General features: G+C 41.6%; 3 protein-coding genes across 6 annotated transcripts in view; 1 reads left to right on the plus strand and 2 right to left on the minus strand.

Annotated features, from left to right (window-relative positions):
• LOC143037857 (regulator of G-protein signaling 7-like) overlaps window positions 1-4,380 on the minus strand; it is a 192,063-nt gene extending 187,683 nt beyond the window's left edge. For 2 of the 3 annotated variants that reach the window (XR_012967525.1, XM_076206439.1), the window contains exon 1: window positions 4,049-4,380. The gene's annotated coding sequence lies outside the window, so the exon portion shown is untranslated. The remainder of the gene's footprint in view (window positions 1-4,048) is intronic. The other variant, XM_076206440.1, reaches the window with a different exon arrangement.
• The window catches only part of LOC143037858 (histone deacetylase 8-like), a 135,607-nt gene that overhangs the window by 90,133 nt on the left and 17,570 nt on the right, over window positions 1-27,904 (plus strand). The window contains exons 1-3 of one of the 2 annotated variants that reach the window (XM_076206441.1): window positions 18,165-18,199; window positions 24,834-24,947; window positions 26,017-26,194. In XM_076206441.1, the coding sequence (XP_076062556.1) occupies window positions 24,840-24,947; window positions 26,017-26,194 (286 nt within the window). In that variant the 5' untranslated portion in view covers window positions 18,165-18,199; window positions 24,834-24,839. Of the gene's footprint in view, window positions 1-18,164; window positions 18,200-24,833; window positions 24,948-26,016; window positions 26,195-27,904 lie in introns of those variants that run through there. The other variant, XM_076206442.1, reaches the window with a different exon arrangement.
• On the minus strand, window positions 11,507-18,003 carry LOC143037855 (tRNA-splicing endonuclease subunit Sen34-like). The gene is made up of 2 exons (XM_076206436.1): window positions 17,731-18,003; window positions 11,507-15,054 (listed from the first exon to the last, which is right to left on the minus strand). Exon 2 carries the CDS (start codon window positions 15,047-15,049, stop codon window positions 14,177-14,179), a length of 873 nt encoding a protein of 290 aa, XP_076062551.1. The 5' UTR covers window positions 15,050-15,054; window positions 17,731-18,003; the 3' UTR covers window positions 11,507-14,176.

A 27,904-nucleotide genomic window follows, 5' to 3' on the forward strand; every position in this document is an offset into this window, starting at 1 on the left:
GATAAAGCCCTGTGTCAGCTCTTTGTAGATTTCAGACGAGCAAATTATGATAGTGTGCACAGACCATCATCGTGGCACATAATGCCAGAGCTTAACATTCCTGCTAAACTAATACCCCCTCTCACCAAAGCGTGCAACGTGGGAAGTAAATACACAGTAAAAGTCGGAAAGAAGGAGACAGAGTTCCAGTATACACAGTGGCCTTAGGCAAGGATATATATTGCCACCAAAATAACCTTGTACAGGAGAGAATAGACAAGCAGAGCATCAACCATCTACCCCTAAGGGAAGTTAATTTCTCCGATGATGAGATAGACCTCCTTATTTATGCTCGTGACGTGGATTTGGAGGCTGAGACAATGGAGGAAATAAACGATGTTTTGTACAGTATCCCAAAGAATAACGGAACAAATAGGCCTCACATGCAATAAGCTGAAGACAGAAACTATGAAGCTAAAGTAGAAGTGGAAATTATGCACCAGGACAAGAGCAAGTTGGATCGCTGAATGTAATTTGCTGATGACACTGACCTGTGGCTGGGTCAGAGGTGGGTATATTGCAGTTAGTGACGGAGTTCAGGAACGCATATGAGAGTATAAAATTGAAAGTAGATTTGTGTAAAAGTGAGGTGATGAGATGGATAAGAGGAGGGTGGTAGTAAGCTAGAGGTAAGCCTTAAAAAGAGGTTAGAGGAATTGGATAGTCATATGTAGCAGGGAATGGAGGAGTGGGGGTGGAGGTAACCTGTAGAGTGAGTGAAGCAAGTAAATGTTTGGGGGAATGAGAAACAGGTTTCTAAAGATGGACGCAAAGAAAGAACTATATGAAGGGGTGATTTAGTGACAACACTGTAAGAGGCAGAGACATGGAATTTAGGGAAGGCAAAAATATGAAACTTAAATGTTTTTTGAGATGAAGTGATTCAGAAGTATGGTCTGGGTTACAAGGATGGATAGATGAGAAATTAGGTGGGAAGGAGAATGTGGGTGCAAAGAGAGTTGATAGATAGGATTGATCAAAGAATGCTGAGATGGTTTGGACATATGGAAAGAATGAGTGATGAAAGATCAGCAAAAAGTGTGTGGAAGGGAAAATTGGATGGAGTGAACTTGAGGGGAAGACCGAGAATGAGCTTTGGGCAGAAGAGGAATGCCTGTTGAGTAGGAAAGAGAGAAGACAAGAGATAAGTGTGAATGGAGAAGGGTTGTGAATAGATGATGAATTGACACAGCCCAAAGGGATTTCTCCTCGTCTTCTCTAATCACGCGTAAGTGAACGAAGAGAGAAAGTTGCCATGTAATGAAGTGGTGGGGGAAAAACCAGTTTCGGGTGTGAGGCCCAGCTGTGGACTGTTTGTTGCTGGATTGTTTCTGACCCGTGCAATGGGCTGGGGAACAGAGATGGCTCTTCATCCACAAGGATCTAAGATAAAAGAGAAAACAAGTAGGTAGTGAATGGATATGGGAAGGGTGAAGGTTAGGTACATGCCTTGGCTGGCTACTTCCTTATACGGGGGAATAAACATTTGGTATATAAATTTAGTATATAGACATATGCGTTTTGGATGTGTAAAAGAAATGTAGTGTAGATGATGTGAAGTAATTGTGGTTATCGATGATACCTTGGTATGGTTATGAACTGCTATGGTGGACACGTTTGTATTATGTAGCTAATTAATGGTGTTGTCATTGGTGGTGGTAGTGGTTGTCAGAGCTGCTGGAAGCCCGGTGCTAACTATGAAGTTAATGGCAGAAATGATACATGAAACAGATGATGACAATAGTGGTGGTGATACCAATAATACAGAAGGAAGAATTGTTTAGTGGCGATGGCTGGAGAAGAAGATATGGTATCGTACTGGTTGAGGAGGTAGAGAGAGAGAGAGAGAGAGAGAGAACAGGGGGAGTGATTGAATTGGCTTCTGAGGAAGAGGATTTAGTGATGGTGATGATGATATTCATGATAATGGTGATACTGGTAATGACGAAAGATTGATGATAAGGGAAAAGAGGAGGTGGTGATGGTGATGGAGAGAATTGTGACAAGCATAGTGGATAAGATCATGTCTGAGGGGAGATACTCGAAAAGACAGAAGTAACACTAGAGAAAGAGGTAATTATGGTAGAAGTGAAGGAGGTCATGCTGCATAAGAAAGATTTATTGATGAGGGTGACATACTATTTCATGGACAAAACCTAACGCTTCTGTTTTTAGAACTAAAATCGTGACGAGGAAGCGGAGGCATCGAGATGGTAAAAGGAAAAATCGAAGGAAATTAGACAACAGAAAGTAAAAAGAGCAGAAATCGAGCAACTGTCATTCCTCTCGGAGTGCAGATTATTCTCCAGTTACAAGAAAACACTGCGTGACTCTGACCCGTAGTGGTGTCACTAATTTCTCTAAGATATTGACTAAATGGAACACAAGCTGTCAGGGGTGATAGTGATATAGGAAGATGTGGTGCTGGTGAAAGAGGTACTTCAAGAGGAGATGATTATTGTGAAGATATCTTTCCAGATGGAGATTGTGAAGAGGGACGAGTTAACTGAGGAGAAGGCGGTAATTGTGAAGGTGGTAAATGTGGAAGAGGCAATGGTAAAGGAAATAGTTGTGGAAGAGGCAGTTCTGTAGGAGAGAAGACGGTTGTGGACGCGGTGGCTGTGGAAGAGGTGTCAGTGAAATCCGTGGTTCTGGCAACTGACAACGTCCGTGAATATGGAGAAGGCAATTTTTGAAATATCGATAATGCAGGAGGCCACAGAGACGACTTCGAAGGAGAACGAAAGAAGGGGAGATGGTGAGAAAAGAGAACGAAATAGTGACAGTGGTGGCGACTTCGACAGCGGCACAGGAATGGGTGGTAGAGCTTGATGAAAAGGTTCTGAAAGTGACGTGGTTGGTGGGTGATAACGGAGGCTGCTGGTTATGGGGAAGAAGACAATGATGACGAAGATGGCGTATAGAATATTGGAAATAATTACGATGGGGATGACACTGCCAAGACATCGCTAGAGGATGTGGCGTTGGCTGTAGAATAGACAGGATCTGTGGTAGCGGAGGAGGAGGAAGATCTTATGAAGGAGGAGGCATTATAACTAAGGCGATAACGTTGGAAGAAGTGACAAAGGAAATGGTGATCGATCTGGATCAGTGATAAAGTGTTTATAGTGGGCAGATGGTCTTGGACATGGCAAAAGAGGTTTATGTGTGAGGCAGTGATGGCGCTGATGCCGATAAGGACGTTGCTGAAAAAAATCAGACGCGTATGGAGAGGAGGCGATGAGAGTGAGTTGTGATTGCAGTGGCGGTGGTGGTGGTGATGATGATGGTAAAAGAGAACGAGGAGGACGAGGAGGAGGAGGAGGAGGAATTTATGATGATAATGAACACTACAGCGGTGGTGGAAATGTAAACACTGTTGGTGGTGGCAGAGATTGCATTAAGGGGTGACGGACGCTGTGAGGGTGGGTGTGGGTGCCAGAGATGCTGAACTGGTGGCACTGATGCCAACAACAGCACGAAAGGGTGATGACGGTGATAGTAATCCTATTATTGTTATTCGTGATGTTGATTCGACGCCTCGAAGGGTTCGGCAACGACGGTTAAGCCTGCAAACGGTCTCGCGGTCTGAAGAAGAAGAAGACAGGGTTTCCCGTCAGAGGAATAGACCAAAGCTGCACAGGCGTAGTGCCCGCAGCCAGGCAGCCAGTCAGTCACTCAGTCAGTCAGTCAGGTCAGTCAGGCAGGCACCCAACACCGAGCGGAAGTGGGATGGGGGGAGAGGATAGAAAAAAAAGGGATGTTGAGAAGGAGAGGAGGAGAGAGAGAGAGGAGGAAGAGGACAAGAGGAGGAGGAGGAGGAGGAGGGAGGGAAAAGGAGAAGGCGGGTGAGAAAGGAAACACAGAGTGGGAGATGGCTGGCTGGCTGGCTGGCTGGCTGGCTGGCTGGCTGGCTGGCTGGCTGGCTGTGACGCCCAGAAAGACCAGACACATACACATACAAGTACACAGTCCTTGCCCGCCGTTGTGGGCGGACGAAGAGACTCACCTGGTGGAGGCTGGTTGGTGGGCCTGGGCAGTAGCTGTGTGGTGGGTTTAAGAGTACAAGGGCAAGGGGGGGGGCAGAGCACTTGCAGCAACAGCAGGAATAGGAGAAGGAGAAACAGGAGGAGGAGGAAGGATAGGTAATAGTAGTAGTTGTAAAAAAAAAAAAAAACAGCAGTGACAGTAGGAAGGGTGGTAGGCGGTAAAGCAGGCGGTAAAGCAGGCAAGCAGGCAGGCAGGCAGGCGGATAGGGCACGAGCGTGGCTTGGAGCCCCCTTTCGCTCAACACACGCGCCGACTCGACACGACACAAGACTCCACTGACGACGGCAGGGCCTGGCCGGCCCGCGATCAATGGACAAGGCACCGCTCCCTCCACCACTCCCTCCACCACCTCCTCCTCCTCCTCCTCCTCCTCCTCCTCCTCTTCACCCTCATCCTTATCCTTATCCTCATCCCCTTCTTCTTCTTCTTCTTCTTCCTTATCTTCTTTTTCCACCTCCACCTCCACCATCAACTCATCCTCATCCTCCGTCCTCTCCTTTACTTACATTACCCTTCACCTCCTCCTCCTCCTCCTCCTCCTCTTTTTCCTCTCCCTCCTCTTCCCCTTCCTCGCTTCTTCATCCTTCTCTTCCTACTTTTCCTTCGCCTCCTCCTCACACTCCTCAATCTTCTTCTTGTCCTCCTCTTCATTTTCTTTCTCCTCCTCCTCCTCCTCCTCCTCCCTCTCCTCACCTTCTGACACTCCATTTCCGATACCTTTACCTCCCTCTTCCTTTTTTTATATCTTCCTCCTTTTCCCGCATCTCTATCCTATTCCTGTTCTACCTAATCCTCACTCTACTACTCACACTCCTCACTCTTCTCCTCCTCGTCCTCCTCACTTTACAACTCCTCCTCCTTCTCACTCTACTCCTCCTCTTCCTTCCCCCTCCTTCTCACTCCACTCCTCGTCCTCCTCCTCCTTCTTCTTCTCCCCTTCTTCCTCCATCTCCTCCTCTTCCTCGCCTCTTGTCCTCCCCATCCACCTTTCCTCCCAACGTCACACCACCTCTGATGTAAACCCAACAATCATTTTCTTCCACCACTCTCCTCCACATCCCCCTCCTCCTCTTCCTCCCTCTCTTCCTCCTCCTCCTCATCATCTTCTTTCTCCTCCTCCCTCTCTTCCTCCCCCGCTATCCTCTATCCTACTCTACATTCTCTTCCTCTCCTTCTCCTCCTTTCCTCCCTTCATCACATTTCCTTTTCACCTCTTCGTCTCCTTTCTCTTTTATCTTCATTTCACTTTCCACAGCTTTCTTCCTCTCTCCCTCCCCCTTCTCTCCTACTCCATCACATTCTTTTCTTCTACCCCGAAGTTATGAATCCAGAGGAATTTGAGAAAGGCGACAGTTCGAAACGACAATTTCTAACCAATCTCAAGAAAGTCTCAAAGAAATCGAACGGCCAACGGTCAACTTCTACATTTGAATGAGGGCATGCCTGATGTTTCAATGTCATTCGCCTCAAAATAAATTCTCATCTGAGCCACGATGACCTAAAACTCACTTTTGTAAATGTAACAAAAAAAAGGAAAAGAAAAAGAAAACAGAAGTCAGAAAAAATAAATCAAAGCTTACGCCGGAGTCTAGCGTTCGGCCTTCATAGATTTTAACGGAATTACAATATATCGTCGACATTCCATTAGAAACGATCTAAAAGAATCTGGCATGAATGACGGATAACAAAACTAATGGATTAGCATTTCTTTATGAACAGACTCATCTCCAGACTTGATAGATATTATGTGTGACTCTGAACCGTTGGGGCACCACGGAAGTCCACATAGGACCAAATCCACAAGATTCATTCAGTCGATAACTTTAGACGATGCGAGCTTTGCACTAGGTGGTTCTCATAAAAGCACGCTATGCATTTAACCTTTCTTTCCGAGCTCCCCAAACAAACAATTTTGTTAAAGAATGAAAATCAATTGGACCCAAGACAAATTTAACCCTCTCTCTCTCTCTCTCTCTCTCTCTCTCTCTCTCTCTCTCTCTCTCTCTCTCTCTCTCTCTCTCTCTCTCTCTCTCTCTCTCTCTCTCTGTGTGTGTGTGTGTGTGTGTGTGTGTGTGTGTGATTCACCATGGTCTTGGATCACGTGTTGGGCTCGTGATCAACAGCTATTTCCCTTCCGGAAGAGAGCTCAGAGCTCATATATGACCGATCTATAGGTAACGCTGTGTGTGTGTGTGTGTGTGTGTGTGTGTGTGTGTGTGTGTGTGTGTGTGTGTGTGTGTGTGTGTGTGTGTGTGTGTGTGTGTGTGTGTGTGTGTGTGTGTGTGTGTGTGTGTGTGTGTTTGTGTGCATGTGTGTGTGTGTGTGTGTGTGTGTGTGTGTGTGTGTGTGTGTGTGTGTGTGTGTGTGTGTTTGTGTGTGTGTGTGTGTGTGTGTGTGTTTGTGTATGTGTTTGTGTATTTACCTAGTGTGTGTGTGTGCGTGTATGTACGTGTGTGTATGTACGTGTGTGCGTGTATGTACGTGTGTGCGGGTATGTACGTGTGTGTGTGTGTGTGTGTGTGTGTGTGTGTGCGCGCGTGCGTGCAAAGGTAGCTCCGTGCCTTAGGCCTTCCCTTAGCGAGTGGGCCTTTCCCTTTCCTTCTTCTGGATGCCGCCGCCGCACAACCATGACATTTGGCACGTCGTCGGGGGAAGGGCTCATAACAACGAACCCCTTCCTTCCGCGTCTTCGAGGCACTTTCCCTTTTGTCCTGGCCATTTCAACGCGTCCTCACCTCCCCCCAGAGCTGAAGAAGAACGTTTGATGAATCATGTCGACTCCTGTGTCACTATAACCCCCCCTCCCCTCACCACCCCCGGCAAACAGAGCCGCTGGGAATGACCCAAGAGCTGGTGGCCAGAAATCCCCCCTCTCGCCCGTCGTGATCTCTTGACTCAGTCAGAGGCGTTTTATCGCGAGCGGACATCCGCCACAGCTGGAGTCCGACTTGCGCTCAGTCAGTCAGTTCGGGAGTGAACGTAGACTTTATGGGTACCGTAGATCCCTACCCGATGACCCGTGGAAGTACATAGGGATTTTCCTGGGGGTGAACAAATCAAATCCCCTTTCGGAAGAAAATCCCTAGATGTTTTAGAACAAGGAGTGGTTAGTTTCCGACTTTCTGTTTTGCACTGTGATAGTCAATTAATTCTTATAGGAAAATATCAGTCGCAGATAAATTATATAGCCATAGGTGTTAGTGACCTGTAGACTTTATGTATATGTATTTACCTATTAATATAACTGTATTTACCTAATTGTAATTACAGGAAAGGAGCAATGCTTGTATGGGTCGTCTTTTATCCTCTCTCAGTTTGAATTCACTTATGGGTTCACCTTGGACTATATCGTCTTGATTATTCCAGATGGTGCATTTATACTGTAAACTATTTCTTAATATAACCTCTTGAAGTACTGCCGTCTCAACACCGAGAGCAAGAAAGTGATCGAGACAGACAATATTCAACACCTTCTCTCCCACTAACAATAACTTCATTTTTCCTACTAAGAATCATATGTCCTCCATCGATGGTGCATGATGTTGGGGTTAGAAGATGGTGGCTTCTGAAAGCACCTGAACCTCGTCAACTCGGGGCTAGTTTAGTAGCCGCTAGTGCTAGCTACAAGTTAACTTACGCGGCAAGAAGGAGTTGACACTAGGATAGTTTGGATGCAAGTTTACTAACTTTCCGTTTACATTGGGCAAGTAGAGAGGTAGTTTACGGATCGTTAGCGCTAGAGGCTATTAAACTAGCCCCGTGTCAACGAGGCTTGAGTCATAACTCACACGATAGGCGGTGAAGGTGCAGTGGTCGACCTGCGAGGATGGAAGAAGAGCACAACTCGACAGCGGCCTACATGACTGAGCAGCCCTATTCAGGATCCGCTCTGCGTGCTGCACATGAGGATGCGGCTAGTAAAAGTAGCGTAAACAAATCACCTTCCCGAACCTAGCGTGACTCCCCTCCCCTCAGCTATGATCACCCATAACACGGAATGAATGATGACCAAACAAAAACAGGGAAGGAGCATACAATCCTCCTAAAACGAAGATCCCGCTCCGTCCCGCAACACCTCCCTGTGATCGAAGCGAAGATTCCCCCGCCCCCAGCACATTCGAGAACAATCTACAACTGTAACAACAGAAAAAATGTCCACCTTCTCCACACAGGTTAACAATCGACCCCCTCGGCGTTATCAACAGACCCAAGCACCTCAATCAATAACTATAACCCCGATCCCACTAAGAGATATTGCATTCCCGGGCCCACGCAGCACTGTTGACCACCACCTTGACCCATTCCAAAACAAAGTGGGTCCTGAAGAAATCTGCCAACAATGAATCGACAACAAAGAAATGACCAATGACCTATAAAAGCAAGCGATGAATTTGAAGACAAATCCTGAACTCCCCAAGTAAACTACCCCCCCCTAAAAAAAATTGAGGCTAACAGACTATTCCCTCATTATATAACCGAAATAAATCTCCCTCATCTGCAATACCCACTACAGGCTTCAAATTAACACCACAAGCTGAAATTCGTCCTACCCAAAGCCAACTACACACACTAACACAAAAACCTACGCTGGCTTTCTAGACCTCCCAGTACCCTCGCCAGGCCCAAGTTCTAATTCACACACAACCGAATTCCCCTCTTCCCGAAGGCAATGCCCAGACACTCTGAAGAACTCTTGACTGCATTTCCCAACGAATCCTGTGTCTCCATGGGAGAATGATCCAAAACAACCGCCACTTCAAATCAGACCAAGCAATGCTACATCGTCTTCCAGTGAAACTACCGAGGATTCATCCCAAAGTGGGAAAAATTCATATCTTTCTTCAGAAATATAAAGCTGTGTCTGCTTACAAGAAATGCAACAAGGCACGCGCACGTAGACACACACGGCTTGACGGTGCAATGGTACCGTTCTCGATCGCTAATTCAGCGATATGGGTTCGAATCCCGCCCAGGGGCGAAAAATCAGCATCGCTACACTGCGAGCCGGCACTCCAACTTTGGTGGGGAAGGAGTTGTGTGCATGTGTGTGTGTGAGAGAGAGAGGTCACAGCATTAACCATGTATTAGGCTAAATATGTCTCTCAGCTCTCATCCAGGAAATAGCTGTCGATCGTGAGCCCAACACGTGATCCAAGACCGTGCCGATTCACACATACACACACACAGCTAGGTAAATTAGGCAAATGCATACACATATAATTGAAAGATTGTATTACATACCTATCCCCACCACTCCCTAAAGACAGAATGAGGAGATACAATAACTACATTCTAATAAACAAGTAAATAAATACGTAAATAAAGGAGATTTCCAGTAAAACAACCTCATATGCCCTTTCTATTCTCTATGTCAATGGTCATACCATACATATCTTCACCTCCCCAAGTAACGAAAAACAAAACAAAAAAAACACACACACACACAAATAGAGGACCTAAATTCATACCCCAAAAGACTACCCTTGAATCACGGTCACCCCCTCATTTGACACCACACTCCCTGCAAGAGTATAACTGTCTATTCACAGGAGCAGAATACCAAACTTTCCTCCCCAACTGTATTAAATCTGCTCCAGGCTTAGATAACATACACTATGGCATGATATGACACCTACCTCAGACCACAACATCCTTTACATTAAACCTCTCTAACAGTGTATGGATGAAAGGTATCCTCTCAACCACCAGGAGAGAAGTAATCATCATTCCTTTCCCCAAAACAGGAAAGAACAAAAACACTTCAAACAATTATCACCCATTCCCACTTACTTTGTAAACTCCTAGAAAAAAAAATTGTCTTGTTCCGCCTCATGGCAATTAGAACATTAATCTCTCATATCACTCCTTTGAACAGGATTCCTGGCTGGCTGCAGCACTTCAAATGTCCAGCAAGCATATTCATGCTTTATGCTTTATTTGGAAAAAGCATGTGATCCAGCCTGGAGACAGTGGATCCTTCATAAACTTTTCTTTGTAGGCTTTCAAGGAATTATGCCCTCTCTCATATTCCAATATTTAACCCATAGAACATTATAAGTACACGTAGGAGCAACCCTATCCTCACCACATGTCCAACACGATATTCCTGAAGGAAGTGTCCTCAGTATTTGTCTTTTTTCACCCTTGCTGAAGAAGACCTAACAAAACTCCCCAAAATAACAGACTAGCCTTTATTTCGATGATCTAGCCCTGCTTTGTGTCGGAACCCACCTTGCTCACACCAACCACCTTCTTCAAAATGTCATTACTCAAGTGCACCAGTGGGCAGAAGACCATGGTTCTCATGTCTCCACCTCAAAATCAGTCACCACACACTTTTGTAGATGATGTTCCTACAAAGATACATCAATACAACTAGGAAACACTACCCTCCCAGTGGTAGAATAGACCCAATTTCTGGGCCTAATTTTTTAGATGACTCATCTGAACTCTCTACCTAACAACTAAAAACATCCTACCTCTGAGCTTGTGATCTCCTGAAATCACTATCCCACATAAAATGGGGAGCAGACAAACAATCATTCTGTATCTTATACTAGTCCTTCATACAGAGCAAATTTGAATGAGAATTTCAAGCCTATTCTGCCACCCATGGCCCTTTGAATACACTATACACTCTCATGGCCTGTGCTTCAGCACTGGTGTATTTTGCAATACACCTCTAAAAAGCTTGAATACAGAAAGTGGACTCGCCCCCCTCACCTGGATATCCACCGCACCTTCACGTCACTAAAGTATCTCTGCCGCATCAAAATCACCCTTACCAACCCAGATTCCCACACCATTGAAACCTCAGCTATCCACAAAGAATTCAGCAAATATCCATATACAGTAATATACATCCATATGGAAAAAGAATGGCTAAATTGCAATCTACACTAGAAAGTGCTGACAAAATCATTCCCACAAAAACACCTACCCCAACCCCCTTGCTATTTCCTCCATTACACCCCAGTCTCACCTTAACCACCCAAAAGACCAAATGCTGAATGAGACCATCAGATAAGAATTTCTTTCCCACTTGTCTACCCATTCAACCAACATCAACATGCTAGGATAGATTTAATTGGTCACTGCAGTCAGGGGTTCTTTAATGTACTGAATGTTGTTTGGGGAAGGAGTGGGGATGAAGATGGAAGTCTGAATTTGACAAGTATGCATTCATTCCAGTTTAGACTGGTAAAGGCACTGGGAGGTCTGGGAGACTTACAGAAGGATTGATATTGGTGAATGTGGTTGTTACTGGGGTAGGATGGACTTCTGCTCATACCTCTAGAATATGTTAATTTTTTTAGTTGTCTTCACACAGTGACAGTGTATCACAGGGATAACTATATAATAATGAAAGATTTGGGAAATCAAGGTAAGTAAAACTTCTAGAATTTTTTTTGTGGGAGTTTAATTCCAAAATCTTTGGTAACTCACAACATGGATGTTAAAATTACAAATGAATATGATGTTCTCAACTTTGTAGCTTTTACCTAAAACATTATACAAAGTATTGTTTATTTACAAATTGTATTAAGCATTACAATACAAATTTCATTTGCCACTTCTCTTTTCCTTTGCATTTACCAAATATAGCTGGTAACTATCACCAGTGATCAGTGACACATATAAGTTTCCGGTGGTCCTGCAAGATGGTTGGCAGAGAATAAACTTTCTGCCGCCCATTTTCAGAGCCAATCAACCCTGTCACCTCCATCTGGAAATGAAGCCCCTAGGGGCTGGCACTTGGTGTCCAGATTGGACCAAAGATCTTTCTGTCTACTTCAACTGTATTTCTTCCACCTTTTCATATACAAACCCTTGATGTGCTCAATTCTAAGCCCTCAGAGTTTTTCACTCTGGTAATAACAATAATCTATGAAGTAAAATTCTATACAGCAAGGGCTTTTTCCACCCCATAAGCCCTTGGTATATAGAATTTGCACATACAAATTCTTCATGTCCTCAATTTTAAATCCTCGCAGTTTTTCACTCTGGTAATACAATTAACAGTGAAGTAAAATACATGTTAAAAATAGAGTAGTTGAATTGTACATGTAATAATGATTTGTGACTGTTCACCAGATGGCAAAGCATTACTTAGGTTGATTTAGTTACTGCCTGTAACTTTCCACTGGTCAATGTCACATGAAAATGGCAGGAACACAAATCTATGCCAGAACCCTAAACACTGCACACACTTCAAACTACATCTCACAAGCACAACCAACAGAACACAACATAAAAACTACATCAGCAGCATAATACTCAAGCATCTATAACAACCTACAACATATACCACACAGAATTACATACCTGTTAAGTATAGCACTAGAGAACACTATGACCCAATCGGTAAAGGGAGTGACTTGGGCAAGAGATGATATTTCCATAAGATCAGTTTAGCTACTAACCAAAGAGCCAGACATCAGCTCCTTAAACTACTTTTGTGACCATGTAACAATTGAATTTCAGCGGGAGGATGAGGAAATAGAACCAAGGGATGTATCGCACAGGTAAGGGAGACTTCATTTTGGAAAGGTAGATAACTTTGGGTTGAAGAATTTCTTTGAAAAAGCTGACTGGGAGGAATTCATGAATACCACAGGTATAATGAGGAAATGGGAAATTTCCCTGACATTTATAACTTGGGAGTGAACAAACATGTGCCAAAAATAATTGGAAGGGAGGAGAAAAAATATGACTGGTTCAACAAAAGGTGTGACATTGGAAGAAGAAGAAAAAAAAAATACAGACATGGCTTGGGGAAAATGGAGGGAAAAAAAAAAAAAAAAGCCTACAAACAAGCTAGGAATGAATATACAAGAACCTACAGGAAGCAAGAAAGTAATTTTTAAAGAGGTGTTGTAGATAAATGCAAAGCTGAATTGAAACTGTTTTACAGGTTTATCAATGGTAAATTGATAAACCAAGCTAGTAGTGGGTGGTGAGGTCTTTGAGAAGGCCTCAGTTCAGCAGAAATAATGAATAAATGTTTCCAGTCCATCTTCACAAAGGAGAGCAATTTTTTTGAGGAAAGCAAGGGGAGCAAGAATTTGGGCTTGGAAGATCATTGCATGTGACAAAAGCTTCAGGACCCGATGGGATCTCAAACTGGATACAGAATGTAAGGTAGAACTGGCAGAAAAAATTCATAATTTTATTGTATATTATATTGGAAAAGGGCTAAAGTAGTACCAATTTACAAAACTGGAAATAAGGAGACACTACTAAATTAAAGGCCAGTATCACTGACCAGTACAATAGTGAAATCATATGAAAGAATTGTGAAACATTGATGGACCAAATATCTTCAAATATCAGAAAGTCAGTTTTGATTCAGATCTGGAAGGTCAAGCGTGTTGAATCTTTTGAGCTTTTACTTGAGAGTGATTGAGGTGTTGCAAGAGAGGGGTGGGTGGACTGTATGTCCCTAGAACTAAAGAATGCTTCTGATAAAGTATCTCACAGTTGACTCATGTGGACATTGGAGCAAATTGGAGGACTAAGAGGAAAACTACTTGAATAGATGAAAGATTTATTTTTGTAAGGAAGATACATGAGGACAGTAATGAAGGACAAGCTATCAAGATAGAGAGAAGTAATGAGTGGAGTTCCACAAGGTTCAGTACTTGCACCAATGTTTCTTGTCTATGTCAATGATGTGATGGAAATCACAAGCTATGCTAAAATGTTTGTTGACGATACAAAAATCATACAAGTGAAAAATAAGGAGGACTGTGTGAGTGGACTGTGTGTACCTAGACCTAGTGAAAGGTTTTGATAAAGTACCTCATAGTCAATTTCTGTGGAAATTGGAGGCAAACTATTTGAATGGCAACCAGCAACTGCTCACTTTCTCCTACTTTCAGCTGGTGACATACAGGAGTCCCACACTAATACAAAGTTGACAGTCTTCAATTTTTTCCCAGAAAGATCTAAGGGAGGACCCAAGGCCAGCCACTGTGAGACTATGGGTTTCCACTCAGTGAAACTTGAAGCAACAATTATTATTATTATTAGCTATTACCATCCATCTTGAATAACTTCATTAATTAAGAGAAAGATTAAACAGCATCTAGAAAAGTTCATCTCCAGCCCACTGCATGGAGTGATAATGAACATCGTTGTCCTTGTTCAATGAAGCCAGAACCAGGGTCTTCTTCGTAGTGGTGCCAATTCTCGACATCATTACTAAATCTTCTACATTCAAACCTTCTTCATCCTCAACACAGCGAACAATGAGGCATGCATGGTATAGATGAGGATCACCTTTATAGGCTATGTAATCTCCCCCAAACTTCATGCCTGAGGATATGTAGTAGCCTTTTTTCCAAAGGTCTTGATACACAGCATAGTGTAGAACTTCATTTCTAGTGTCAGGATATTTCCAGTCTACTTCCTCTGCTTTCATGTCTTTAATAAATGGCTGTTCCGTAAATGTTTGCAAAACTTGCAGATTTCTTGGAAGGCTTTGAATTTTTTTCATCTCATTTTCAATAATGGTTTCTTTATCTAAATTTTTTAGATTACTTTCAAATTCTTTATACCCTTTCTTTAATTTTTCTAATTTCTTTTTCTTTCCAGCCACAATTACATCAGCCATTTTTCTGATTTCACTTTCACGATCCTTTCTAGCCTGTAGCACTTGTTCATGGTAACTTTTCTCTCTGTGTTCATGAATCTTTGCTTTAATGTTTTCTGGCAAAGTGGTTAGTTCTTGGTGTGAAATTAATGTGGCTATGCCTTCTTCGACAAGAAGTGTTACCTCCTCTGGCAGAAGATATAGAGGCAGTCCATTCATTGAACACTGGTGGGGGTTCCTTGGCAGGCCCCCTACCAGAGTTCCTACAATTCTATGCTCACTTCGTAAAATATGAGCATCCTGTGCATTCCACACAAATACTCGACCATGAGTAACACTTAGAGGAATTTTTTCACTGGATGCCATATTACCTGAAATAGGCAAAAAATTGTGTATTACTACAACAGTAATATGTTTTATATCTGTCTTACCATCGAAGCCACATTTGTATTCTACAGTAATTTACTTTCAAGAACAAAAATATTCTTTTAGCAAAATAACTTTGATGTCTAGTACAAACATGAATTCAAAAAGAACTTAATTACTGAAATATTTATGACTTTTAAGATCTAAAAACAAGTCAGTCACCAGCAACTTTTCATTTCAGCTTAGATTTACCACAATTATCATCTGAGTAGAAGAAAAATATATCAAGCTATTTACCTAGATGTAATCACCTACACAAATTTTAGAGGACATGTTAACCCTATTTAGAGGACATGTTAACCCTATTGCTTTGAATTCTAAGTACTGAATATATTTATGAATATCATACATACATATATATATATATATATATATATATATATATATATATATATATTGGCCTTTTTCTTTTTATAAAGGGATGGGAAAGTTAAAGCATAAAGGTTAGAGAAGGATGTATAATAGGTGGTAATGGACATGGAACTGCATAGTGTAGGCCTTAGTTTCTTGCAATCTCCTTCAATTTCATATTCTAATGGAGAGCTGCAACTGGCAACTGCTCCCCTCCTTCTACAACTTTCAGCTAGCGACAGGAACAATCCCACATCAATTCAACACAACCAACAGTCAAACAACACAACATACACTCTATAAAGGATTTGTGGGAAAACCCAGTTTCGGCTGTGGCATTCCTTGGGGAGACAGGACTGCTCGGACAGACAGTCTAGGGAACGACAACAACAACAACCAACAGTCCAAAATTCCTTCCCAGAGAGATATACAAGAAGGCCTGAGGACCACAGCCAGCTACTAATATGGGGCTGTGGGTTTTCCACTAAGTGAAACTCAAGGCAATGTCTATCATAATTTTTCAATGTATCAAATTCAAACATTGACAAGATTGTTGTTCAATATATACAAGGATTGTGTGGTATGGGAGATAAATGTGATGGGTAGGGGTTTGGAGATGGTTTGCAAGAGTGGCATGTAGTGGGAGATGAGCCAGTTGTTTGCTGATGACAGTCACATTGCACTTGTGGCTAGGTCTAAGGACAATCTATGGCATGTAGTATCTCGTTGCTTTGACCGTGAAAGGAAAGCATAGAGCTGGGAATATTCTTGGTAGCCCACAAGAAAATTTATCTATTTTCTCAAAAATTATAATTAGTTAAGAAAACATTAAGGACAAGACCTCATCCCCCAAATCTGCCCTATTTCATCCAAACTAAGAATGTAATGACCAATATCAAATTATAAATATTTTCCACAATTGATTATTACAATAAAAATTCTAATCATTGGAACTGTCTGCACACTTCATATTTCTTTATATAAGTATTTAGCTTACTACACCAATTTTCATTTCTAATCAATCATCAGAAATTAGTTATTATAGTTAAATATCTATAAATAGGGGGTGGGGGTTGCCCTAGGCAAAATGTACCCTAATGGGTGACATAGAAGGCAGTGCCCGCTGATTAGGTAATGCATACTCTACTGAGATAGCTAGGTCAAACACTGCTAGAGGTGCCACCGTCTATGACGTCCGCCAATAGTGCATCATTTTAAGCGCACGCCATTCAAATGGCCAAATTTACATATCGCGAGAAATTTAATTCATAAAAATGCCAGTGTATTTACTATAATTGTAGTAAATTTCAACCAATCACATCATCAGTTACATGTTGGTACATAAAAACATAAGATATACATGGCGGCCTGCATTCAGCAGTAATTCGAAAAAAAAATTATGTTTCAATGTGAAAAATGAGCTAAAAAAACTCCATTTAATGGGCAACAGACCCAAATAAACAAAAACTACTAGTCTCATGGACTATTCTAATACCAAAACCAGGGCAGGGTATCACAGGAGAGCTGAGAAATTGTAAGTACAAATTAGTTTTTTTCCTATCGGGTCGGATTATTGAATAACAACAATGTCAATCGTATTGCGACATTTCAACCGCCAATGCAGATGTGTCTGTCGAAGCATACTATAGCCTACACATATTTTGGCCTGATTTTCTGGGACAAAATAGGCTTGATTTTGTACCCTTCAAAATGCAATATCTCAGGAACTAGGACAGCTAGATGGATAATTCAAATTGCATTGTTGTACTCATAGTGGCATTCTGCATGCCATGAGAACTACTTCAGCTCAAATATCAGGAATTCCATTTTTATGTTGACCTAGCTAACTGAGTCCAAGGTACAAAGCCCCAGACTAGGTGATACACCCCACTAGGGGAGGGGGGGTCAAATTCACCAGCTAAGTGTACCACAGGAAGGGGGGTCTCAGAACCTAAACAGTTACCCCTAGTTATGTAACCCCATGTTAGGTTAGGTTAAGTTGGGTCGGGTCAGGTTAGATTGTGTAGGTCTGATTAGGGTATGTGATAGGTAAACCCCTTCCTCATGTCGGGGCTTTTCCTAGGATTGAGATGATTTGTGGAAATTAATCCAATCAATTAAACCTATTGCAGATGGTCAATTTCAAAATTTGGTGGAAGGTTTTTCAAGTTGGATTGGGCAGTCGAGTTTGTTGTAATATGTCAGCGGGTCCTAGTACCCTTTCTCGTCGTGTTGTTTCGAGAGTACCTTAATGGAGGGTGGGCACTTACTTAGTTTACTTAGTAGAATCTACTTAGTAGAATCTAAAGGGTATTCCTGAAAACCGTGGGAGACTGAAGTATCGGATGGCATGGGTCGGGGCTAGGTCATATTTTGATTTCTTGCGAATGAAACCTGGGGCATTAGAAGATGAAGCTGTCTGTAGTTTCCTCAGTTCTGCAGCATTATTGGCAACATTAGTCAACAGCCAGGCAAGTTCATGTAATGTACGTGTTTACGTATGAGTCCAGAGCTGACACAGAATTTATTTGTAAACACATCAAACAGGGATGACATATGTAAATTGTTAATCTTTGAAGTAGTAAGTATTAATGCATTATTGTTATTGTGATTTTTCTAACAAATTTATTCCCCATAGAATATAATTCTTTATGATTACTATTAATCCCCCTATATTTCGATTCACGGTCCCTGACCCCTGTAGGGGGCGATTCATTTAAAGTAGGCGACTTGTCACAGGTATGAATATTTTTCAAAATATACCTTGAACCTAAAATATGGTTGGAAATTGGTTGTTCTTAAGTTATGTAGATATCTGTTATATTGGCAAACTAATGGTAGATGCAATCCAATCAATAACTACTGTACTTTTACAGTTTTAGTAATAGATTAGATGTTACACTGTCACTGTGTACAGTAACCATACGAAATATTTTAAATTTAATCGGTGTCCACTTGTGTGTTAATTGAAATGTTACATCCCTAGACCTGGTTTCTTCCATTATATACCACCATGTCAGACTTATCTATACAAAATATTCAAATAATATCTGTGTTATTGGCGTAATAAAGTAGTACAGAATCGAAGCTAAAGTAGGGATGTCTACGATCGAGCGATTTCATCTCGTCCATTTAAGTGAAGACATGTTCAATAGATGATCTCTTTCACAAATTTTGTGGATGTCTGTCAGGTGGCAGATTAACCATGATCAGCAGTCCTAAATTGTTTTCTTATGTTATAATTGTTTCATTTTCCATTGAGCAAATCACTGATTATCTCATCTCGTACTTTTAAACTTTTCAAAAAATTTAATATTGAAGTTCGTTTTCCACAGTTTGTTCTCATTTGTAGTCTTTTGTTTATTCTAATCCCCTTGCAATTCTCTAGCATAGTGGTTAGTGTCTTACCTTCTCCAGTAGGAAATTAAATTTAAGTCCCAGTAAACTTGAAAGCATAATTAACACTACATAGTTGTACTGCACAGGGTTGCAGCAATGCTCATGGGGTTCCATGTCTTTTCTTCCATTTGTCAAACTTCCCGTATATTCTTTTATGATGTTGGCTTACGTTATATCCTCACCTAACTTAGTCTGTGTGGAAAGCTATACTTATCATCTTTTAAATAGAAGAAAATACCGCACATAACACATCAACACAAAATCTCAAATCAAATGGGGCAATACCAAAGCAGAGCAGCCATAACAATACTGGAACAAAGCCCAAAGTTCCAGGAAAAGATCAGGCTGAACCTAATAATAAAAACACAATCATTACACATACTGCAGACTACAAGAGTGAGAAGAGGGGCTCACCTGGTACATCGACTGTAGCTGTTCAGTCTAGTACAGGGCCAGTGAACCCCCAAACAAAGACGAAGCCGAAAGCATGCAAATACTACCTAAGGAATGATTGTAAATATGGCATAGTGGGCAATGGATGCAAAGAATCACATCCAAAAATCTGCCAAAAGTTCATGAGGCATGGGCTAGACAAGAGGTCCGGATGCATCTTGGGATGGAAATGTGGTAACTACCACCCCTTTGTATGCAGAAGCTCGCTGCACAAGGGAGTATGCCACCAGAAGAACTGCAGATTCCCCCACATAAAGGGAACACAGACCCAGAGATCACAAGAAACGGATAACGACCATTCCCGACCAAATACAGCTCTGGGTACATACACACCTAACAAACCTACCACACCACAACCACCAACTACCCCAAGCACACCTAGCACTGTTACCGATAAAGGACAGAACAACATTACCCTAACCGCAACACCATCCACGACGGATCAGAACGCTTTTTTAGAACGACTCTTGGAACGGATGATAGCGCTAGAAAAGCAGTCACAATTAATAATGTCAAGGCTACTAGCCCATACGGACGAACACGAACGGAAGCCGTTGGGGAGGTGGAGTTGCCACTAAATTGTTTCTTTGTGGGCAACATAAGAGGGCTTTACCCACAAAGCAACCAGTGCAAAGTGCCAATGCTCGAAGAGTTAGCAGCAGATGATAACACTATCTTTATTGCCCTTACTGAGACCCACCTCAACGATGCTATCCTAGATGCAGAAATAAACATCCAGAATTTCACACTGTTCAGAGCCGATAGGGTAGATAGAAGCCACGGAGGGGTAGCACTATACATACGGGAGGACTTAGCAGCAAACACGGAGGTTCTTACTGCCTTCTCAAACAACACTACAGAACTACTAGCTGTATATGTAAAGAGGCTGGACCTACTCATTGCAACCCTGTATCGACCCCCAAACACCACAGATGAATTGTTCAGAGAAGTCTCAGGGAAATTACAATCACTTTTTAACCACCTACCATCCCCCCACACCGAGGTCATACTTACTGGTGATCTAAACTTGCCAATAATAACCTGGCCCTCTAGGATCATACGAGGAGGAACATCAAGTGAACAGAGGCAAGCAATGGAGTTGATCAGACTGGCGGATCTAGCCTACCTCCAACAATTTATTGAGGATCCAACAAGAGGCAACAACATTCTTGACCTATTATTCAGCAATAACTACGACCTGGTGCACTCATACGAAGTTACCAGGACATCAATGTCTGACCATGGTCTCATTAAAGTCATGACAACACATTTCACTACACAACAATTAGCTCAACAAAAGGCACACTTCCCTGGCTTCTCTCTACATGACCTGAACTTCTTCAGCAAAGATATTGAGTGGGATGGGATTAGAAGGGAATTAGGCCAGTCCGACTGGGTAACTCTCTTCCAAGATAAAGACTCTGAAGGAGCCCTAGACATCTTTCAGAGAAGATGCCTTGAAATCTGCAAAACTATGGTGCCTCCAAAATCAACAATCACCAAGAAACAGATAAAAATTATCCCTAGAGATAGGAAAAACCTAATGAAGAGGAGAACAAAATTAAGAGTAAAACTACAAAAGACCAACCATCTACCATCTACCATCCACCACCAACATCCAAAATGAACTGGAAGAAATTGAGAGAAAACTCATCCAGTCTCACAAAGATCAGAGGGCCCAAGAAGAATTAAGAGCCATCTCAAACATCCAAATGAACAGCAAGTTCTTTTATGCCTATGCCAATAAGAAGCTAAAAAATACACCATCCATAGGACCACTTATAGATCCAGCTGGGGAACTCGAGAGTGACCCAACTAAAATGGCAGAGTTGCTCAGACTGCAATATGAAAGGGTGTTTAGTGAACCAAAGGACCATATGAAGGTAATGGATCCACATACCTTCTTCAATGAACACCAGGTGACGCCACACCAACTATCGTCAGTAAAGATTTCCACAGAGGAGATAATAGTGGCCATTAACGAGATGGCACCAAATGCAGCAGCAGGACCAGATGGGTTCCATGCCCAACTGCTAAAAAACTGCAAACACCAACTAGCAGTACCCCTGAAACTGTTATGGGAAATGTCCCTACAAACAGGACATGTACCACGAGCCCTCAAAAATGGCACAATTACCCCTATACATAAAGGGGGTAGCAAAGGCATTGCCAAGAATTACAGGCCAGTGGTATTAACATCCCATTTAATTAAAATTATGGAAAGGGTAGTGCGGAAAGCCATCGTTGAATATCTGGAAACCATAGAGGCATTCAACAATGGCCAACATGGATTCAGACAAGGACGCTCATGCCTCTCTCAACTACTTGCCCATTATGATAAAATACTAGATGACACCAAAGATGGGGACAACGTGGACGTCATATACCTTGATTTTGCAAAAGCATTCGATAAGGTGGACCATGGGATCCTTTTGCACAAAATGCGAGCACTTGGTATATGCGGAGCCCTAGGCAAATGGCTCCACAGTTTCCTATCCGATAGGATACAGCGAGTGAATGTACAGGGTACTTCTTCACAGGCAAGCAGGGTTGTTAGCGGTGTTCCCCAAGGTACTGTACTGGGTCCCCTACTATTCCTCATCATGATAGGGGACATAGACAGGGACCTTAAATACTCTACAGCGACATCCTTTGCCGATGACACGCGAATCGAACTGAAGATACGTACGCGACAAGATGCCGATAACCTACAGCAAGACCTCAATGAAATTCTGAGGTGGGCGGAGGTGAACAACAGGGCACTGAACGGGGGAAAAGTTCGAACTTCTGCGCTATGGTCGCCATCTGGATCTAAAGATCTCAACACACTACTACTGTGGCCAGCAAGAGATCATTGCGAAAGATGTAGTGAAAGATCTGGGAGTGAGCATGAGCAGTGATGCCTCCTTCTCCCATAACATAAGCCAAGCAACGTCCAAAGCGAGGCGTCTAGCAGGGTGGATACTTCGTACCTTCCAGACAAGAAGTCCAAGATGTATGCTGACCCTGTGGAAATCATTAGTCTTACCACACCTAGAATACTGCTGCCAGCTCTGGTCTCCCCAGAAAGTATCAGAAATCATGGAGATCGAAGGGCCCCAAAGGACCTTCACCAACAAAATACATGGGCTCCAGGAACTGAACTACTGGGAGAGACTGAAGGAGTTGCAGTTGTTTTCTCTCCAACGACGCAGGGAACGCTACATCATCATCTACGTCTGGAAGGTATTAGAAAAGAAGGTGCCCAACACCGGCATACAAGTATCAGTCCACCAAAGAAGAGGGAGGCTATGTTATGTGAGGACCACTCCCGGTTCAACACTAAACATCAAATCCAGAATTCATAACAGCTTCTCGTTCAGTGGACCAAGATTGTTCAACTGCATCCCGCCTCAACTGAGAAACATGTCAGGGGTGTCTCCAGACACCTTCAAAAAACATCTGGATATATGGTTGGCCAAAATACCAGACCAACCACCAACACCAGGATACATCAGCCCCAACGCCAATCGTCTGACCGATTGGACAATTGATGTGAGGGAGCTACCTGGTCACAGTGGGACTCCAGTCTAGCTGCGTCGATCACCGACAGAAATCTTCTAAGTGTATCTAAGTGTAAATAGGATTGTTTTTATTTTTTTTACTAAGCCTTTTTTATATTTCTTGTACTAGTAATTATTTTTTGTTAACTTTCTCCAAACCTGCTTCCAATTTCAATATCATCAGGTTTCCAAGATAGTCCCAGTTTCTTCAATCTTTCCTCATGTAACATGTTGTTGCTAGGAATAATCTTGGTTGCTGCCTTTGTGTTCTCTTTCTCTTTTTTTTTTTTTCTTTCTTTAAGTATGGTGACCACATCACTGCATATTCTACTCTAGACCATATCCAGCTTTTAATATTTTTCTTCATGCTCTCATCCATATGATAAAATAACTCATATTTTTCAACAGATTGTGTCTCCTGTTACTGCATTTTCTTGATATGAGCTTTAAGTGGTAGGCTGTCTTTGATTATGATAAGTACAAGTCATTGGTCTCCTATGCTTTTGCAATTATTTCATTTCCAATTTTGTAATCCATCATCACTTCTTACTTTGGTCCATTTCCAAATATTTATTTTTTATTAATTTTTCACTCTTGAATCCACTCAAAAACTTTATCCAGGTTCCTTTACAACATTATAATATCCTCCTGACTTCACACCCTCTTTATGATCTTTGCATCATCAGCAAATAGGTTTGCATATCAATTTATTTCTTCTGTCATGTTAATAATATATACAAGGGACATTACTACATTACAGGAACCAAAACTTAACCTTGTTATACACCACTGGTTACTTTTCTCTATTCTGACTTTTCATCTCTCTCTACTGTTCTTATACATTTGTCTTTTAAGAAACCTTTTATCTGTTCTAGTATGTTTCCATAGTGGTCTTACTGTGGGTGTGCTGTGTCTTGCGACACTGCTTCTGACCCAGGGTAGTGGACAAGATGCAGGGATGACCCATCATCCAGGAGGTGCCAAGATAAGAGGGAGGGAAGAGGGTAAAGGGAGATGGAGTATGTAGGGGATGGAATGGGTGGGAGTAGTTTCTATGCCTTTGTTTTTTGGCTACCTCCCTTGTAAAGGGGAAAAAGCCTTTGATATATGTATGTATGTTTCCATTAAGGTGTCCTATGGTTTCCAATTACCATATCAATATCTTGTGTGGCACCTTGACAAAGGCCTTTTATAAGTCCAGATATACACAGTCCATCCCTCCTCCTCTCTCATCTAGCATATCAGTCTGTTGCAATTAAAAAAAATTGCCGGTTTGCAATACAGGACTTTCCCTTCTCTGAATCCAAATTGATTGTTTAATAATATTCCTTAATGTTCTAGATATTTCATCCATTTATCTTTCACTATTTTCTCACTCATCTTTGCTATTGTACTTGTTAAGGACACTGATTTATAATTTAGTGGTACTTTTCTGTTTCCTCTTCTATAGATTGGTATAACATTTGCTGATTTCCAGGCTAATGGTACCTTACCCTCTTGTAGTGAACTAGTTATCAAATTCTGTATGTGTTCATGTGCACACATGCTCATGTATGTCACAAGACAAACTCTACTTTTATGACTAATAATACTTTACAAAACTGAGTCCTTCCCCTAACATAAATTCAAAGAAAAAAACTCCTGAGATATACAAGACTGCTCAGGAGATCACCCCAACACATTAACAACATCAGCACAAAATAAGCCTAGTAATATATTTCATATGCACTAGGTGCAGTCAACACTCAGAAGACATTGAACATATTACATTACATGAACTCAACACTTATCCGTCTCTGACTACTACAAAGTTCCTGCTGGGTAAATGATATGCAACCCAGTGGCTGTGGCTGGATTCTAGGAGGGTGCAAATCTGATGTGAGAGCACTCTGAAGTGATTTCTGACCTCTGTCACACAGGAGCACCACATACAGATGCCTACCATTGGTCCCCTTCACTGATGATCTGTTTGATTTCAGGGAGGTATGGATCCTTGTGTAGAAATGTCAGAAGAGGAGACACCAAGGGTGGCCTATATCCTTGACCCTGTGCTCACGTCCATCTGTGATTGTGTTCGCATCATTAAACACAGGGTAAAAATATTTGTTAGTTGTTTGATGTAATCAAAGAATGTTTATTGATTTTTATGATATCTCTAAAATAACCTTGTGCTATTTTCAGTCGTATAAACTATATATAGTGCTTCTACCTAGCATGAGCAAATTTTAATGACTTTAATTTATTTTTTATCAGGAAATTACCCAGAATAGAAGAGTAGTAGTTTGTTGTCATGTTCCTATAGATTCCAGGGAAAAGAAACTGTACAATGCATATGCAGGAAATACCAAGAGCACTGTTAAACTTTTTATCCTGATTGGACTAAGACGTGTATGCTCAAATTGGGGTAGTGAGGCATGCCATTGATAACAAATTATTCATTTACCCAAATGTTTTATGATATCACTACCCATGTCTCCTCACAAAGGGAATTTAGTTCGACCTCATTGAAGGACCCTTGGCCCCTCACTGCCAAGAAAAGAAAATAAGAAGAAAAAAGTGCAAAGTAACTTTTGCAAAAATTTATCCTGTAAAAGAGTCAGAGTTGTAAGAATTTTTAACAGCTCCAACTCCAACCAAAAACTGCCAAGAAAAGAAAATAAGAAGAAGAAAAAAGTGCAAAGTAACTTTTGCAAAACTTTATCCTGTAAAGGAGTTGGAGTTTGTAAGAATTTTTACCAGTTCCAACTCCAACCAAAAACTGACAACTCCTCATCTGTGACTGAATCCATGTGGCACATCAAGAAGCTATCTTCAGTCCTTAGTAAATCTGACATTTAGGGCCCTCATATGAGGGGGAGGGTGCATATACCCTGGGTTGGCACATTTAGGGAGGCGGCAATTCTAGTCTGGTCATACTGCCCACAAGGCTGACAAAATAATCATAATAAAAGGTCAAAGGAGCCCTGAATATTTTACCGTAATATACGAATTTTGCATTGGGCATATAAGGGCACTGCTGATATTAAATTACTATGTGTTGAATTTATATTTATATTTTGTTGGACTGATGTCCCCTCCCCACCTTTTGTCTATCAAACTGAGGGATGGGTGCATACAGTTATGTAATTTTTTCCAAATAGTAATAAGACAAACATTTTACAGACTTCTCTAACCCATGGTCTAGTCACTGCATATAATTTAATGGAGAAAATGCAGGTCATACCTAGTGTACCTGCCACAGAGGCACAAATTAGAATGTTCCACAGCGAAGAATACATAAATTTCCTGAAGAGAGCAGTGGCTGATGAAGAAAATAAGGAGGAAGATAGATATGGACTTGGTAAGGGACTATATTTTAAATGAGTGTATAGAGGGATTAGGGAGGAACGTCAATGTAGTAGTATTGGGAGACCTTAATGCTAGGGTAGGAAATGAACCAATTGACGGAGTGGTTGGGAAATGTGGAGTTCCAGGAAAGAATCATAGTGGAGAGTTGATGGTGGAGATGTGTCTAGAAAGAGAGTTAATGATAGCAAATAGTATATTAAAGGATGAAAATAACGTTTGATTGAGGACATTTGTATCATAATATTTCACTGGACAGTAGAAGCAAACTGTAAATACATAACTCATAAGAATACCACACTCATACCATTAACTGTGCATCGACAGCATGGTATCCAATAATTAAGAAAACAAAGAAATCCTACAAATTATACAAAATACAACATAAAGAATGATAACTGGCTGCACTAAAAACAACACCAGTAGAATATCTACACTAAAAAACCAAAATACTTCCCATAGATCAGAATATGAGAATGACAAGCACGCACAACTATGTACGAGGCCTCAGAACTTCCCACCCCTTGCATCACGTAAATACAACCCACCAAATGCTTCATGAAAACAACTCAATAGTCAATCAATCCGTTGCCCCAAATCTTTTGCAGGAGACCCACAGCTTACAGGTAACTGTCAGTGGCCACTGGATTGACCCAGAAATCATTCAAAAAAGAGATACTGTATTGTTCTCTTGTTCAGGGCAGATTAGGATTGAATGTTATGTATTTACCTTCCTAGTTGTATTATACGGGAAGGGAGCTATGCTCGTAGTGACCTGTCTTTGTATCTTTCAGCATCAAGTTTGTTCTTAAATTCTTGTATAGTATTTGCACACACTGTTGCCACATCCAATTTATTCCAGATATCCACCATACTGTGTGGGAAACCATTCTTTTTCAGATCTCTTCTGTAACTATCCTTTTTGAGTTTCTTTTCATGTCCTCTTGTTTTTCTCTTATCCCACTTCAATAAATAATCTCTGAGTAGTGATTGCCTTTGGAATAATTTGATTGATTGGCCAGGCTTGTTCAATAGTAAAATGAAAAGGCTAAGTCATTCCTACACTGACATGCATACACTCAGGACACCATGTAGCATTAAGACAGTATCAATACAGAATAGGTCTGGCCACAGATTCAAACTGCCCCCAGATAAAACTGCCACACTGAAGACACAGAACACCTTATACTGCTATGCCTCACACTAACAATCCCCAGACATAACACAATGTCTTGTCTCTACGTGATTTATGACCCCCACACCAGGACTATTGCCCATTTCTTGGAGGACGTGGGTTGTCTGCAAAAGAGACCAGAAACAACAGGTTGATTGATTGGTGAAGGTTTTGGTTCTGAGTGTAGATGTTCAATTAGTGTGGGTTTAGTGCATCTAGGCATTGTTATTCATGGATTTTATTTATTTATTGTTTTGGGGGGGGGGCAATCTGTGGAGGTATAGGAAGTGAAGTTTATATAAGCTGTTGGAGAAGGGTGGAATGGTGTCCGTCTTGTTTTATCTTGTGTATCTATTTTTGTTATCTTGTTTTCTGGAGTTGTGGGTATGAAACATGTTTTGGAAAAGTGCATCTTATTGACATTATACTGTTGTTTAAGTGATAGGGTTTTTTCATGGGTTGTTTCAAGTGCTTTTGTACTCCAGCTGCACAACAAACCTGTCCTTTACCATTACCACTTCTATGACTACG

This window comes from Oratosquilla oratoria, chromosome 23 (assembly GCF_046742065.1).
Source record: "Oratosquilla oratoria isolate Oo_2021 chromosome 23, ASM4674206v1, whole genome shotgun sequence".
NCBI lineage: Eukaryota > Metazoa > Arthropoda > Malacostraca > Stomatopoda > Squillidae > Oratosquilla > Oratosquilla oratoria.